The 17,879-nt window shown below is 42.2% G+C and overlaps 1 protein-coding gene across 5 annotated transcripts in view; it reads left to right on the top strand.

Annotated features, from left to right (window-relative positions):
- The first annotated feature begins 8,992 nt into the window (after positions 1–8,992).
- FARSB (phenylalanyl-tRNA synthetase subunit beta) overlaps positions 8,993–17,879 on the top strand; it is a 95,723-nt gene continuing 86,836 nt past the window's right edge. For all 5 annotated transcript variants that reach the window (XR_009213315.1, XR_009213312.1, XR_009213313.1 and 2 more), the window contains exons 1-2: positions 8,993–9,056; positions 16,514–16,569. Coding sequence is in view for 1 of the 5 variants with exons in the window: in XM_032754354.2 (XP_032610245.1) it covers positions 8,999–9,056; positions 16,514–16,569 (114 nt within the window). In the remaining 4 variants the exon portion in view is untranslated. The remainder of the gene's footprint in view (positions 9,057–16,513; positions 16,570–17,879) is intronic.

Genomic DNA, 17,879 nt, shown 5'->3' on the forward strand with positions numbered 1-17,879 from the left:
CGTCTGTGTTTAGGTGATAGTGGAGGCTGCAGACCTCACTCCGGGAGAAGATTTCTAAGCACGTAACTCTGGATAGCACCCCACATAGAAGCAAGGGAAAGTGCAGTGTAGGAGGTAGAGGAGGCCGCAAGAGAGTTAATATTTATTCAGTGTTCATGATAGGCCAAACCCTACACAAACTATTTCTCTTAGAATTCTCACAACCATCACATGGTATAACTACAAGGTAGGTATTGTTATTCTTCACATTACAGATGAGGAACTGAGGCTCATCAGTATTCTGTCATTGGTCCAAGGTCTCAGTGAACAGTAGATCCAGGATTTAAATCTGTGACTGATAGAACTTAATACTATGTTGTATTGCTTTTGCCTATCGCATAGTGACAGTAGAAAAATCCAAGGAGCCAATCAGGAGCCTGGAGTCAGGAAAACTAAGGAAGGAGAATATCAGGAACGAGGGAATTGTCAATACTATAAAATGTGTAATGAGTTTATTTTAAAAATCCAATTTAGGCCAGGTGCAGTGGCTCATGCCTGTAATCCCAGCACTTTGGGAGGCCGAGACGGGTGGATCACGAGGCCAGGAGATCGAGACCATCCTAGCTAACACGGTGAAACCCCGTCTCTACTAAAAATACAAAAAACATTAACTGGGCATGTAGTCCCAGCTACTCGGGAGGCTGAGGCAGGAGAATGGCTTGAACCCGGGAGGCGGAGCTTGCAGTGAGCCGAGATCACGCCACTGCACTCCAGCCTGGGCGACAGAGTGAGACTCTGTCTCCAAAAAAAAAAAAATCCAATTTAAAATGACCATCGTTTTGACAAATTCCTTAGTGCTGATCAAACTGATTCTTGTGAGGTCTTGCAGACCTTCTTGATGCTAGATGGATGTAGCAATAGAAACCCAAAAAGATGTATGGACTGTGGTTATGTCCTAAAAGTTTCAGAGTAATCTACAGAGAGATTGGAGTGCCCCCACGAAATTTATAGGAAAGGCATATAAGATTATGGATAGAACAGAACCAGTTTTTGATACGCAGCAAGTAAAAGCAAGGCCAGTTACAGGAAATTGTATCATCCATTACCTGTATGGAAAGCCCTGCCTCACCCTCTGGGAGACAGCAGCTCAAGTTTGACTAAACTTCACACCAGAAAGAGGTCATAGTCTCAGATCACTTGGGTAATTTATACCGAAGGTAATATACTGGGTAATTACTTTCAGTATAAATATCTACTAATCAAATAGCACTTTGCAGGTTTCAAATTGTCTCCACATACTTTATCCTCACAACCATCAGATGGAATACTATCTCCATTTTGTGAATGAAGAAACTGAGGCTGCAAGCGGAGACTGTTTGCTTCTGGAGAGGAAAGCACTACACAGTATCAGCATGCCCCTTTAAGCTATCAGTGGCTCTAGTGTAAAATGTCATCTGATCCCATACTGCAATTTAGGACCTGTGTGAGAAGAACTTCAGACCTGACAGCATAGCTTTCACAGTTACTGGCCAACCCACAAGCATTACAGGAAAGTGGCACAATCATTTCAGAAATTTTCTCCGAGCTTATTACACATTTTATAGGCAAAAACAATCCAAGGGTGCAGGCTCTGATTCCAGGTGATAATGAGAGAGCTGGACAATCTACCAATGTCTGATTAGTCAGGGAAAAGGAGTGAGCCTGATTGTGTTTTATGATAGCCTTGGTTTTATTTTCTCATAATAAAATAATACTTGCTAGTTACAATTCTGTAAAATATAAGATACAATTTTAAAAAATCTCAGCAATCCAAGAATAGTGACTGTTAACATTTTGTTGTATATTATAGTAGCCATTTTATTTTTGTTCACACTCATACATACCTGCGTTTTTTTTTTTTTCTTTTTTTTGAGAGGGAGCCTCACTCTTATTGCCCAGGCTGGAGTGCAATGGTGTGATCTCAGCTCACTGCAACCTCCACCTCCCAGGTTCATGTGATTCTTGTGCCTCAGCCTCCTGAGGAGCTACGATTATGGGTGCCCACCACCATGCCTGGCTAATTTTTTAAATATTTTTAGTAGAGATGGGTTTTCACCATGCTGGCCAGGTTGGTTTCAAACTCCTGACCTCAAGTAATCCACCCACCTCAACCTCCCAAAGTGCTAGGATTATAAGCATGAACCACTGTGCCCAGCTATACATGCATTTTTAAAACAAAAAATTGGTCATTTAAAGTATATTGTTAAGCCCGGGCAACATAATGAGACCCTGTCTCTACAAAAAAGTTAAAAAATTTGCCAGGTGTGGTGGTGTGTGCCTGTGGTCCCAGCTATTTGGGAGGCTGAGGTGGCAGAATCACTGGAGCCCAGGAGATGAAGGCTGCAGTGAGCTATGATCATGCCACTGCACTTCAGCTTGGGTGAAAGAGTGAGACCCTGTCTCTAAAATGAAATAAAATTAAATAAATAAAAATAAAGTATATTGTTTAGTAACTGTACTTTCATATCATAAAGTTCACTTGTTGTGAACTTTTTGCCATGTTAAAAAATGTAGATGGCTGGGCCGGGTGTGGTGGCTCACACCTGTAACTCCAGCACTTGGGGAGTCCGAGGTGGGCGGATCACGAGGTCAAGAGACAGAGACCATTGTAGCCAACATGGTGAAACCCTGTGTCTACTAAAAATACAAAAATTACCTGGGCGTGGTGGCGTGTGCCTGTAGTCCCAGCTATTCGGGAGGCTGAGGCAGGGGAATTGCTTGAGCCCGGGAGGCAGAGGTGGCAGTGAGCCAAGATCACGCCACTGCAATCCAGCCTGGATGACAGAGGGAGACTCCATCTAAAAAAAAAAAAAAAAAAAAGTAGATAGCTAACATCATTTTTAATGTTTGTATAGTATTTCACTGCATAAAGGTATCATACTCTATTTAATCAAGCTCATCTTGTTGAATGTTTAGGTTGTTTCAAAATTTTCTACATTACAAAGAATTGTTTCATAATTTCCTTAGAATAATTATAGGAGTGGAATTTTAGGATCAAAGAGAAAAAATCTTTAATATGTTGATTTGTATTGTCAAACTGCTACTTATATTCCTAACAGGAGTTAAAGTGCCAGCTTTCTAAATTTTTGCCAATACAGGGTTGGTATGATTTGTTTCTTTAATGCCTGCCGGTCTCCCTGGAGAAAATATCCATAACTTGCATTGTTGTTTTAATTTACATTCTCTTCTCTTCTTGTTTTTTTGTTTGTATTTAATTGGTGCTCACTTCCTTTGCTCATTTTTTTAGTTCTGAAGTTTATATTTGTAAAAAGAAAAGGTAATATACCAAGTATTCCTAACATTAAAGCTTCAAATAGTTATTGATGGTCTGCCCTCTGCCAGGCACTGTTTGAGGTTCTTGGCATGTGTTAGTGAACAAAACACAAAAATCTCTGCCTTTACAGGCTCATGTTTTAGCAGAGAGAGACATATATATCTAATAACCATAACTAATAGTATAGTCAGGGATAGGCTTTTCTGGGAAGACTTCAAGGAGCCAAGGGATCTAGCTCTATGGGAATCTATCGGCAAGAACATTCAAGCAGAAGGCCTAAGGGGGACCACTACCTGGTACACTTAAGAACTTACATGGAGCTTGTGGTTCTTAGATGGAAAGATTCCTAAATTAATCCATAAATTATGTTTGATTCGTAATAAATGATAAAAGAATGTTTTCTGGAACTTGAAGAAATCTTAAAGTTCATCTAGAAAAATTAACATGAGATAAAAGTCATGAAAGTTTTGAAAAAGAAGGCATTGAAGGTACACTAACTTACTAACTTTTCCAACTATTAAAATGTATTATAGTACTATAGTAATTGAAAAAGCTTCGTACAGACAGTGGAACACATAGTTCAGGAATAACCCTAAATATATAGATATATATATGGAAATTTAATAAAGAACGTATTTCAAATCCATGAGTAAAAAAAAGCTTATTTAATAAATAATGTATTAACTGAATTGTTTACAAACAAAAATAAAGCTGGTTCATTTGCTCACTCCAAAACCAAAACAAATTTCAGAAAGATCTGAGATTTAAATGCAAAAGAAAAATAAAAACCCATTCAAGTGCTCTGAGAAACATACTTAAAAAAAAATCTTGGGATTAAGAAAGACCTTTTAAAACATAACCTAAACCCCACAACATATAAAGGAAAAGAATAATAAATTAGACTAAAGTTTTTAAAAAGCCCTTTATCTGGGCCGGGCGCAGTGGCTCACACCTGTAATCCTAGCACTTTGGGAGGCCAAGACAGGTGATTCACCTGAGGTCAGGAGTTTGAGACCAGTCTGGCCAACATGGTAAAACCCCATCTCCACTAAAAATACAAAAATTAGCTGGGCGTGGTGGTGGGCGCCTGTAATCCCAGCTACTCGGGAGGCTGAGGCAGGAGAATTGCTTGAACCCAGGAGGTGGAGGCTGCAGTGAGCCAAGATGGGCCATTGCACTCCAGCCTGGGCTACGAGTGAAACTCCATCTCAAAAGGAAAAAAAAAAAAGCCCTTTATGGAGGAAAAAGAACACCTTAAAGCGAAATCAAGTGTCAAGTATTCCTATTGTGTTTCTGCTCATCTATCTGCCACCCACCATTCATCTCCCACCCCTGAAATAGAGTGCCACACTCATCTGTTGTTTCCCACCTTCATCTTCTCTTTCTTAAAATACATCCACAAAGGTATATCAGATAAAATAGAACATTACCAATATTTTTGAAACCCTTTGGGTACTGTGTTGGTTAATTTTATGTACCAACTTGACTGGGCTAATGGGTACCCAGGTAGCTGGTTAAACATTATTTCTGGGTGTGTGAGGGTGTTCCTGGAAGAGATTAGCATTTGTTTTCATTTTTTTTGAGATGGAGTCTTGCTGTTGCCCAGGCTGGAGTGCAGTGGTGCAACCTCGGCTCACTGCAACCTCCGCCTCCTGGGTTCAAGTGATTCCTCTACCTCAGCCTCCCAAGTAGCTGGGACTACAGGCGTGTGCCACCATGCCCAGCTAATTTTTGTATTTTTAGTAGAGATGGGGTTTTGCTATGTTAGCCAGGTTGGTCTCAAACTTCTGACCTCAAGTGATCTGCCTGCCTCAGCCTCCCAAAGTGCTAGGATTACAGGCGTGAGCCACTGCACCCAGCCAAGATTAGCATTTGAATGGATAGACTGAGTAAAGCAAATGGCCCTCCCCAAGGTGGGTAGGTATTATCCAATCCATAGTGGGCCTGAAGAGAATAAAAAGGGGAAGGCTGAATTCACTCTGTGACTACTTGAGCTGGGCCATAGATCTTTCCCTGCTCTCAGTTCTCCTGGTTTTCAGGCCTTGAGACAGCATCTGTACCACTACCTCTTCAGCTCTCAGGGCTTTAAACTACTTCACTCATTTTCATGGGTCTCCAGCTTGCAGATGGTAGATTGTGGGACTTCTCAGTTTCCATAATGATGTGAGACAATACTTTATAATAAATATCTGTCTACCTATTTCCTGTTTATTTATCTGGAGGACTCTGAGTAATACAGGTATTCCAACACTGCAGGTTGCAGCCCTTCCATCTCACTCAGAACTAACTGGTCTCATATTTTGTGTTTGTCACCCTCTGCTTTTTATTACAGGCTTACCATTCTATTTATGTATGCCTAACAATATACTCTTTAGGTTAGCCTGGTTTTTAGTGTTTATAGTAACGGCATCAAGGATACATATTCTTCTGTGATTTACATTTTTCCCTCAAAATTACAATGTAAGATTTATCCAATTTGATACATGCAGGTGTAGTTCATTTGTTTACATAACTGTATGGTGTTTCACTGTATAAATTTATCATAACTGTCTACCCATTCTAGTATTGACAAACATTGGGTTGTTTCTAGCTTTCTGTTATAATGAACAATGTAACCATGAAAATTCTTATTTGAGTCTTCTGGTGCACATGGGTAAGAGTTTCTCTGGGGAATATTCCTAGCAGTGCAATTGCTGGGTAGTAGGATATGGACATGCCCCATTTTTCTAGGTAAGGCCATATTTTCCAAAGAGATTATATCAATTTATACTCCCAAATTCTTGCCAAGATCTGATTTTTTTCAGACTTTAAGATTCCTACCAGTCTCGTAGGTACATAAACGTATGTCCTTATAATTTTAATTTGCATCTCCTTAATTTCTGCTGAGCTGAGAGTTTTTCCATGCCTTTTGTCCAGCTCGTCTTTCTTTCCTAGGAAATGCTGCCACCTCATTCCTGCTTTCAGTCTGGCCCCAAAGTTAGATGAAAGAAGCATGTACCTACATTTTGTGATATACGATCTCATCATTTTCCACGTACCTTTCCTTTCAGTTATTGTGATGAGCCCTAGTGGCCTAGTTTCCTCTTTTCCATTAGAATCTTCTAACAGTTTAGCTTCTCACAGAGAAGGGACACAGTACCTGTAACATGTGCAATGATAAAAAGTAGGATGGGTCAGTTGGGGGATGTGAGAGATGGGAACAAAATGCCCTTTGGTGGTCTGAGACTAGCAGAAAACTAACTAGGAGGATTAAAAAAAATAATGACAGTTGCACTATTTCCAGGACCTCTGATATGATAAGAACTATACTAGTTATTTATGAGTATTATTTCAAATTCTTACAATAATTCTTTTTTAGTTTCTAAGACAAGGTCTCACTTTGTCACCCAGGCTGCAGTGCTGTGGCACGATCACAGCTCACTGCAGCCTCAACCTCCCGGGCTCAAGTGATCCGCGTAGATGGGATCATAGGTGTGTGTCACCATGCCTGGCTAATTTTTCTATTCAGAGATGGGGTCCAACTCTGTTGCACAGGCTGGTTTTGAAATCCTGGGCTCAAGTAATCCTCCCGCCTCGGCCTCCCAAAGTGCTGGAATCACAGGTATGAGACACAATAATTCTTTAAGGTGTATATTATTATCCCTATTTTATGGATGAGGAAACTGAGGTTCAGAGGCCACAGAACACTTTGGAGTGCCCAAAGCGGAGCAGGTCAGCAGGAAGTCCTTTGGTTATTTATTATTATTATTTTGTTGTTGTTGTTGTTATTGTTTTTGAGACAGAGTCTTGCTCTGTCACCCAGGCTGGAGTGCAGTGGCATGATCTTGGCTCACTGCAACCTCTGCCTCCTGGGTTAAAGTGATTCTTAGCCCTCAGCCTCCCCAGTAGCTGGGATTACAAGTGCCCACCACCACACCCAGCTAATTTTTGTGATTTTAGTAGAGATGGGGTTTTATCATGTTGGCCAGGCTGGTTTCAAACTCTTGACCTCAAGTGATCTGCCCACTTCAGCCTCCCAAAGTGTTGGTGTTACAAGTGTGAGCCATCGTGCCTGGCACTAGTCCTTTGCTTATTAATTGAGCACAAAGCACGAATTTTCGGTGGAAAACTGTATTTTGCACTGGGGATGTTTGCCATTTATGGGGTGTTGCCAATCTGTTACGTTGGTCACTGGGAAGGGACTGCCTTCCCATGGAGGGGAGCTAATACTGTATAGTGAAAAACTGCTTGATTAATAGTTAGGGTGGCTTACATCTGGCTCAGCTTTTCTCCCCTCATGTGAAGGACTTCGGAAGAAGCCCTGACTCACTGTACAGTAGAAAGGATTAGGGCAAGGCTCCCCCTGGAACTGCCTGTTTGTGCCTTAGTTTCATTACTTGTAAAACAGGGATAATGGTACCGATCTTAATGTATTAGTCTCCCTTGGCTGCTGAAACAAATTACCACAAACTTGCTGACTTAAACCAAAAATTTATGCTGTCACAGTTCTGGAGGCCAGAAACCCAAAATCAGTTTTACTGGGCCCAAATCAGCATGCATTATACGGCTGCCCCACGGGCTGGGCGTGAACTGTCCTTGTCTCTATTTCAGGGATACATGTGCAGGATGTGAAGGTTTGTTACATAGGTACAAGTATGCCATGGTGGTTTGCTGCCCAGATCATCCCATCACCTAAGTATTAAGCCCAGCATCTATTAGCTATTCTTGATGCTCCCCGCTCCTCCACCCCCTCACCCCCAGTGTGTGCTTGTCTCTTTGTTTCTGGTGGCTGCTGGCATCCTTGGGTTGTGGCTGCCATACTCCAATCTCTGCCACCGTGGCTAAATCGTCTCTCTCGACCTTCCTTTTATGATTTTATGAGGATACTGTGATTCCATTTAGCGCTCGTCTTTCGAATCCAGGATAATCTTCATCTCAAAATCCTTAATTTGATCTGTAAAGACGCTGTTTCCATATAAAGTTACATTTAGAGGTTGCAGGGATTAGGGTCTGATATTATTGGGGGCCGTTATTCAGCCTATTACACTCAGGGTTGTTTTAAGGAGGAAATTTAATGCTGGCAGAGGACTGAGCACAGCCCACTGACAGCAGAGAGCACTGAGCAAACAGACTAAAAAGAGGTCTCTTACAATGCCTCCCTTATAGGGCTGCCGTAAAGTTCAAACAAAACACAGGTATATCACTTATACGAGTAGAGGAAAGATTAAAGAATGAAGTAAAAACTGAGGTCTGTCAACAGCCCCTCTCCCGCCGCCAGGATTTGCACACCTTTCTCTGCAGGAAGCCTTGAACCCTCTCCACTCGCATTTCCACCACCTCCAGGCAAGATTTCCCACGTGGAGGCCCCGCCCCCTCTCTGACGCGCCCCACTCTCGCCCCGCCCACCTGGTGGGCGTCCCCGGCCCTTAGCGCGCTGGAAGCATCCGGGACTTCAGGGTCAGTACATTACAATGCCTGACAAATCCTAGCAAGTTCCATCAAATTATATCTCTCTCACAGGCTTTTAAACGATTAGTCCCATGAAAATATATTTAGTCAGCGAGATAATGGCAAGGTGAGTGTTTTTAGATTAAAAAAAGAACAGGAACTGTTGGCAGCAGAATGGCGATATTCAAGACAACACGCACAAGAAGAGGCGGGTCCTACGCGCTTCGCTAGGGAAGCCCGGGTCAGCTCGCTGCGCAGGCGCAGTGAGTTCGACCCGCCATGCCGACTGTCAGCGTGAAGCGTGATCTGCTCTTCCAAGCCCTGGGCCGCACCTACAGTGAGTGCCGGCCCTATACTTTGGGCCCTACGCCTCTTCTCGGAGGCTGGGCCTCCCTCCAAAAGGGCACTGTGGCGACATTCATGCCTTCCTGAAGGTTTTGGCCCCGGGAGGCCGGGGTTTACACGGGAAGGCCCATGATGGTGGCGGTCCGGCTGGGCTGTGGTAGCCTCGGAACCGGCATCGCAGCGGTGCCACTGCTCGTGCCCGGCTTGCCGTGTCATTCATTCAGCGATCTGCCATCGAGTGCCTACAGCATGCCTGGCACCGACATCCAAGCCAGGGGATAGAACAGGAAGGAAACCCGGGGTTGCATCCTGAGCGTAGCCAGTTCGTTGCAATAGCAGCGCTGTGGGAACTCAGTTTATAAGGGGGTAGGAGGAGAGATTTGTGCAGCGGGGTGGAGAACGGCATTCCACCTGTCTTCGTTTTATTAATGTTTCCTGAGCGCCTGTTATGTGTCAGGCACTGTTCTAAGAGCTTAGGACTAGAGCTGTGCACATGACACGTCAGGTCCACGTTCTGTCTGATGGAGGCAGACAATTAACCAGCACATTAATAAAATGATTTCGGATAATGTTAAATACCATCAAGGAAAGAAAAGGTGTTGTGCCAAGAACAACTTTAGATAGGGTGGTAACATTTGATCTGAGACCTGAATGAGGAGTATTCAATGGGCGTAGACTTCATTCTACATTTCATCTTTTATTCAGTTCTAAAAACCCAACCATTGAAAAAAAGGAGGGAGATATTAAGTGCCGTTATCAGTTACCTCACAGCCGTAGCAGCTGTCCCACCCTATTTTTTTTTTTTTTTTTTTTTTGAGACGGAGTCTCGGTCTGTCGCCCAGGCTGGAGTGCAGTGGCGCGATCTCGGCTGACTGCAACCTCCGTCTCCCGGTTCAAGCAATTCTCTGCCTCAGCCTCCCGAGTAGCTGGGATTACAGGCGCCCGCCGTCGCGCCCGAGTAATTTTTTTGTATTTTTAGAGACCGGGTTTCACCATCTTGGCCAGGCTGGTCTTGATTCGCCTGCGGCGGCTTCCCAAAATGCTGGGATTACGGGCATGAGCCACTGCGCCCAGCCCCCACCCCATAATTTTTGGCTTGTATAAAGGCTGGACCAACTGGTTCGTGAGAGCTGTTTTTTTGTTTTTAGGGCTCAGTGTGTTAACAAAGGCCTAATTGGTTTAATAGCAGCCACCGCTTCCCAGAATAAGATATTACTGTTACAGTGAAAATAAAGCTGGCTTTTAAAAATCTTTCCTAAGTGTATGCTTTTAGATAGTAGCTATTCTCAATGTGATGTTCTTCGTAAGTTCTGCCGTAAGTCCCCGAAAATAAAGTAAATACAAGGGTATTGTATTACTCTTACCCTTTGTACTTGGCTCTAATCGCCTAATCGCTTTGTTTTATAATGAGCTTATTTATATTTCTTACCTGCCCTTCTAAACCATATTCTCACTAATGGGATGTGGTACAGGTTAATAATTCCTTATCCAAAATTCTTGAGACCAGAAGCGTCTTGGATTTTGGATTTTGGGATATTTGCATATAGATAATGAGATATTTTGGGGGTGGGACCAAGTCTAAACATGAAATTGATTTATATTTCATATATACCTTTTATGCATAGCCTGAAGTTAATTTTTTTTTTTTTTTTTGAGACGGAGTCTCGCTCTGTTGCCCAGGCTGGAGTGCAGTGGCACAATCTCGGCTCACTGCAAGCTCCGCCTCCCGGGTTCACGCCATTCTCCTGCCTCAGCCTCTCCGAGTAGCTGGGACTACAGGCGCCCGCCACCACACCCGGCTAATTTTTTTGTTATTATTATTTTTAGTAGAGACGGGGTTTCACCGTGGTCTCGATCTCTTGACCTCGTGATCCGCCCGCCTCGGCCTCCCAAAGTGCTGGGATTACAATTTTATGGAATACTTTAAATAATTTTTTTTTGCATGAAACAAAGTTTCGACTGTTTTTGACAAGTCACATGGAGTCAGGTGTGGAATTTTCCACTTGTGACATCATGTCTGCACTTTAAGGTTTTGGGTTTTGGAGCATGTCAGATTTCAGATTTTTGGATTAGGAATGCTCAGTCTGTATACCTGAATTGCCTAAGATGGTAGGTGGCAAATATTTGTTCAAAACATCTATAATCAGTTCCCATCCCAGTCTCCATTTCTAGGGAGGTAAGAAATAATCCAGATTTTTAAAAATGGTGAGATTTATAACCTATTTACTATCATCTGATGTTTTAACATATTCTGTCTGCTTCCCTTTTTTTTTTTCATATTGTCAGTGATCAATTAAGATTGATTTTTTCACAAATACGTGTTTGTTAGCTACTGAGTCTTTTAAGGGCCAGGTACATGGCTGATGCTTGTAATTACAGCACTTTGGGGGGACGAGGTGGGCAGATTGCTTGAGCTCAGGAGTTGGAGACCAGACTGGGCAACATGGCAAAACCCTGTCTCTACAAAAAGTAGCTGAGTGTGGTGGTGTATACCTGTAGTCCCAGCTATTTGGGAGGCTGTGGCCAGAGGATCACTTGAACCAAGTAGGTCAAGGCTGTAGTGAGCGGTGATCAAGCCACTGCACTCCAGCCCCGGCTACAAAGTGAGACCCTGTCTCAAAAAAAAAAAAAAATTCAGTCAGAAGGATTGATGTTATTTATTGAGATATACTTTCAAGAGGTCAGAAATGTTTCTCTTCATTAGTTTACCTTTATTGTGTTCTTTCTTGAAACTGTTAACTGGGTTGAGGTCAGAATTGAAAAAGCATGTTCGGCAAACATGTGGTTTCCAAGTAGTATGGATACATCTTGTTTCTTACCTTTTTTTTTTCCCCAGTCTTCCTCCTTTTGTCTTGTTTTCAGATAATGTCTCATTCACACTTTGAAAATCCACATTCTCTCTCTTTAGTCCCTCCAAGGGTTGCTTTCTATTTGAAATTCCATTGTTTCTACCAGTCCCCACCTTCCTTTTTACCACCTCTTTGCTTAGCAAGGATATTTCTCTTTCAAGCTGTTGGCCATTTTGGTTATTTTGCTCTTCTGTCTCCTTTGGAGCAGTTTTGTCTCCTTAGTCTACCTTTTCAACGGACTTTCTGTGCAGATGGTTTCCTCTTGCCGCTCCTTTTCTTGTTAACTGATTTATTATCACTGCTCTTCAATTATAGTCCTGTTCTGGCGTGGTGTAATAGCTGGCAGTGGTGGCACAGCCTTGTGTGTATATCATATACACCCCTAAGGTGTGGTTACTTGATGTGTCCTTTCGTTAGAGGAAATTACTAATCACGATTTTATCATTGATTTTTCTTTGTATAGAAACCCATGAAATACAGCTGAAAGGAATAAAACATGATAATTAGGATTCAGCATATTTTAATAGTTCTGTACCACTTAGTTATCTATTACTGCATACTAAATTATCCCAAAGTTTAGCATCTTAAAGCAGCTATCATTTGTTATATAGTTTCTGAGGGTCAGGAATTGGGGACTGGCTTAGCCGGGTGGTTTTTGCTCTGGATCTAATACCAGATTGCAGTCAAGGTGTTTGCCAGATCCGTAGTCATCTCAAGGCCTAACTGGGTCTGGAGAAACTGCTTTCAGGTTCATTCAAGTGGTTGTTGGCAAACCTCAGTTCCTTGCTGATTTTTGGCCATAGGCTTTAGTTCCTCCCACCTGATCCTCTCCATAGGACTGCTTAGAACATGTTAGCTTGTTTGCCCCAGATGGAGAGGTCCGAGAGAGTAGGTAAGTAAGAGAGAGTGCTGAGGATAGACACCTGTTTTCAATAACAGCTCAGAAGTGATATACTAGCTCTTCTCATATTCTCTTGATCACAGACCAATCCTAGCACAATGTGGAAGGGAACAGTACAAGGGTGTGAATACCAGGAGGCCGGTATTATTGGAGGCCATCTTGGAGGCTGACTACCACCGTTCCCCCTCTGACCTCCACTGATTCAGGTTCCTCCCATATGCAAAATATACTCACCCCCTCCCAAGGCCCTCAGAAGTGTCATCCCATTACAGCAGCAGCTCAGAATCTAGAATCTCATCATCTAAATCAGGACCAGATGTGGATGTGGCTCCTTGGGTGTAGTTCCTTCAGTATAGCTTCTTTAGTACACTGTTGGCCTGAGAGACTCGAGAGACCATTTATCTGCCCCACATATACCTAACATACAGCGGTGGGATGGGCATAGGATATCTCCTGTAGCCCTTCCTCTTCAAAGGGGCGGAAATGGGAGACACAAAGGAGTCACTGGTCCATGGCAATTCTGGAATCAAGTGGCAAATGTTAGATGTTCTTGATTACGTCTGAAGGCCTGGAATAATTCTCCATGGCTGTCTGCCCTGCCTTCTAGGCTCTTGGTTTCCACCCCTCTGAGTGATCCCTAGGAAGCATGTGCTTTACAGCTGGTTGGTTTTCTCAGTCTACTTACTGCTAATAGAATTTTGAGAGTTCAAAGACTTCATTTTATCCTATTTCTATCCCTTTCAATTATAGCTGGCAATGCTTCTGCATATGTATTTCTTCTAAAAACTTTGAGGGTCTTTGGTGCATGTTACTGGCTTCCATTTTATTAGTTAAAAGCCACACCACCTACACATCTCTGAAATATATTGAGTTTCTGCTGATAACAGTGCTCTTAATTAAGCCCTATTGTGTGATTAATTGGATTTATGAGGCGCATTCTTTATAATTTTTTTATAGCACCCTTTGTTGGAATGATTAGTGCCTTTGATCTTTCTGGGTCTTAAGATTTTATGGTCATAACCTTGATTTTATCTTTGGACCATGTTTTCCTGGCCTTGGATTTGGTCTTTGCTCAGAAGTTATTTCTTAATTTTAGCATTGTTTCACATCTGGAGAAGATGAGAATTTTTAAAATCCCCAACATCCTGGCTCATTTTTGTTTAACAGCCTTTCCTTTAGCTTATCTCTTTTTTTTCACATAAGCACAAGAAAAACCCAGGTGGCACTTTGAACACTGGTTGGAAATCTTCTTAGTTACATCACCTCACTGATTTTTTAACAGTGCACATAACTGCAAGGAATGGTGTTGCTAAGCCTTCTGCCTCTGCTTAACCAGGATTCCTCTTCTTCTGCTTTCTGATAACATTACCTCACTTTCCCTCCATATCCTCACCTGCATCCTTACCAAAGACTATGAGCTTCTTTAGGTTTTCATTTACACGCCTCAAAGCCCACTGCTTGGTTCCAAAGCCATTCCCATGTTTTTCATTTTTGTTACAGCAGTACCCCACGTCCAGAGACTAAAGTCTTTATTAGTAATCTATTGCTATATAACAAATTATTCCAAAGTATTAGTAGTCTGTTGCTATGTAACAAGTTACCCCAGTACTTAGGAGTGTAAAACAAGCCTTTATTATTTTACAAAATTTCTGAGAGACAGGAATCGGGAAGTAGTTTAGGAAGGTGGTTCTGGCTTTGGGTCTCACCATTTTGCAGTCTAGCTGTCAGCTGGGGTTGCTGTCATTTCAAAGCTTGGCTGGGCTGGAGAATCTGCTTCCAAACTCACTCAGGTGATTGCTGCAGACCTCAGTTCACACAGGACCATGAATACAAGGAGGCAGGGATCATGGAACAGGCCGTCTGGGAGGCTGGGTACCTATTACTACCTGCCCTAGTTAATGATACCCCCACCCACTTTTTCCCCCAAACCAGAGATCGGGGAGTCATCCTAGACTCCTTCTACACACTCCCTATTCCTACCTCCCATCATTCGGCCATCCAGCCTTATACATTCCACCTCTTTAATGTTTTTCATAGTAATCCGTTCTTCCTCATTCTTGCTGGTGCTGCTTTAAGTAAAGTCTTCACTATATCGCATCTGTGCTATTGCAGTAGACTCCCTGCTCCAATCCATCCTCTACTCTGCGAGCAGTCTTTAGAATGCAGATCTAATCATGTTTTTGCCCAGCTGAAGAATCCCTTCAGTATAATTTCCATTGCCTGCCTGTAAGAAAGAGGGCAAATCATTAGCTGACCTCTTTCTCCTTGTTCCATCATATCTTCTGATATGAACTTTATGTTTCATCCATGTTGAACTACTTAAGAGTTTCCAAATTTGCCATGCTGTTTCACTCCCCACAATCTCTGCCTAATGAACTCATCCTTTCTGTGAAGGTTTAGCTGACCATAAGAGAAACTGATTACTTCTTTTGTGCCAGCCCTGTATGTTGTACTTAACACAGCCATATTTATTTACACATCTGGCTTCTTTACTAGATGAGGAAATAGTTAAGGCAGGAATTGTGTTTTATTTATCTTTGTAACCCTGGTACCTAGTACAGTGCCTGGTATAAGGTGGGTACTCAGTACATAGATGTTAAATTGAAATTTAGTGTCTGAATCAGGAATCTTAAGACCAATTTTCACTACAATATACTGCTAATGATGTTTTGTGTTCTATTTTTGGTAATGTGAGAACTCTGAAAAGCTAAACGGTAGGATATAATATTAAAATAAGGAAGAGAACTTATTTTATTAATTGCTAATAAGCTATTAATTATTGTAGACTCACTATGTCTCAGGGTACTATGCCAGGTCCATTTTATGCATTATCATTTAAATCTTTCCAATAGTACCATGCCATAATGGCTGTGAAATACCATTTTATATATGAGGCAGCTATAATGTTGACACAAGATACCAAGAAAGTTTACATAAGGTGCCAAGCTCTCAGATCTAATAAGTGGGATAGAATTCAAACTCTGATTGACTTGGCTTCAAAGCCAAAAGTGTCAGGCTGCCTCAGACCATTTTACATGATAGGACTTATGTGACATTGTGTTGTGTGAGATCTGTGATTTGGAGCCTACTTTATATCTGATCTCTACTTAACAGGTGTTTTTCTTCTATGTACATGCAAACTTCCCAGTGCAGGTAACCTAAACTACAGTTGATATTAGTGTAGATTAATCAAAGCCTTTAATAGTTTTTTCTTTTTTTTATCTTAAATTTTTTTGGCCCAGCTTTTTTTCTTTTTTTTTTTAATTTTTTGAGACAGAGTCTGGCTCTTGTCGCCCAGGCTGGAGTGCAATGGCATGATCTCGGCTCACTGCAACCTCTGCCTCCCAGGTTCAAGCAATTCTGCTGCCTCAGCCTCCCAAGTAGCTGGGATTACAGGCATGTGCCACCATGCCTGGCTAATTTTGTATTTTTAGTAGAGACAGGGTTTCACCATGTTGGCCAGGCTGGTTTCAAACTCCTGACCTCAGGTGATCCACTCACATCGGCCTCCCAAAGTGCTGGGATTACAGGCATGAGCCACTGTGCCTGGCCTGTTTGTTTTTAAATGATGATATGTGATGCCTGATATTTAGTAGTATGATTGGTGTAAGGCAATTAGTAATAAGAAAATGCAGTTTGTATGTAGTTTTCACTTTTACTAAACAGTAAAATTAACCGTCTCCTTTTTTATTTTCCTAGCTGACGAAGAATTTGATGAACTATGTTTTGAATTTGGTCTGGAGCTTGATGAAATTGTATGTATTGGATATTTGTCTATTTTTCAAAGATTGTGTGCATAAGCTTATTTTTCAGGGGTGTACTATATTTCTTCTTTGTTACCTTATAGTTAGACTAAGATGATAACATTTGTGGGCCATGATTTCTGTGTTCAGAGGGCTAAGCTCCAGTTCTGTCTGTTGCCTTGACTAAAATCTCAAAAGGAGTTCATGCCTTATTCCATCTACAATCACCTTGTTGTCAGGCTTATGCTGTGGAAATGGATAGAATGTGTGGATAACCCCAGTACGAAAGTAAGCTCCCTCCTTTGGCAAATTTATCACAGAAAGGGACCAAGAAGCAGTAGAAATGTTGCTTCAACCAGAGTTGCCCTGCCTCCTTCACTTCCAGTGCCTCCTCCTTCAGCTCCTCTGCCCCCACCACCATCCTCCATGCCTCTTCAGCCACTACTAATGCATTACTATATTCATTGATCTTGTAAAATGAGCTCATATTTTTTAAGGACTTGCTTATAAAAATGAGGAAGCATTTTCTTTGACTTTTGATTGTATAATGATTACAATATTTAAAAAAATCAAGTCTGGGCTATACATTTTACTATTGTTAATAATGATTATCTATTAAAGACATACTTTAATTTGGTGGGGTTGGGGGTCTGAGTCCTTCCTCGCGGGGGCTCGGTGGGTCCTGAGCATCCTCTGGCCGGGGTTACTGATCTCCAGCATGAGTTCACAAAGTACAGTCTGCAGGCCAGCAGCATCATCTGGGAACTTAGGAAAAAAACCAGCCCTACTGAATAAGAACTGGAGATGTGGCCCAAGCAATCTTTTACCAAGACCTCCAGGTGATTATAATGCAAGGAGAGACGAGGTTTTACCATGCTGGCCAGGCTGGTTCTCAAACTGCTGACCTCAAGTGATCCACTGCTTTGGCCTCCCAAAGTGCTGAGATTACAGGTGTGAGCCACCACGCCTGGCCCAATGTGCTTTATATAGTTTCACTCTGTCGCCCAGGCTGGAGTGCGATGACGCGATCTTGGCTCACCGCAACCTCCTCCTCTTGGGTTCAGGTGATTGTCCTGCCTCAGCCTCCTGAGTAGCTGGGATTACAGGAAGGAGTCCTTATCTTGGACCTGAGGCCACTTTCTTGAAGAAAACTTGACTTTATTTCATTTAGTGGGAAGAGCAGCAGCCCAGCTAATAAGTTCTAATACGTAATAGGCTGCAGGCTGTGAAGTCTGAAGCTAAGGAGCTGAGGGCTTAACAAGTTTCTAGAAGCTGCCATCAACATGCCAAGTCAATAAAACTGAAAGCTGGTCAGATTTCAA

This window comes from Hylobates moloch, unplaced genomic scaffold, assembly GCF_009828535.3.
Source record: "Hylobates moloch isolate HMO894 unplaced genomic scaffold, HMol_V3 SCAFFOLD_1, whole genome shotgun sequence".
NCBI lineage: Eukaryota > Metazoa > Chordata > Mammalia > Primates > Hylobatidae > Hylobates > Hylobates moloch.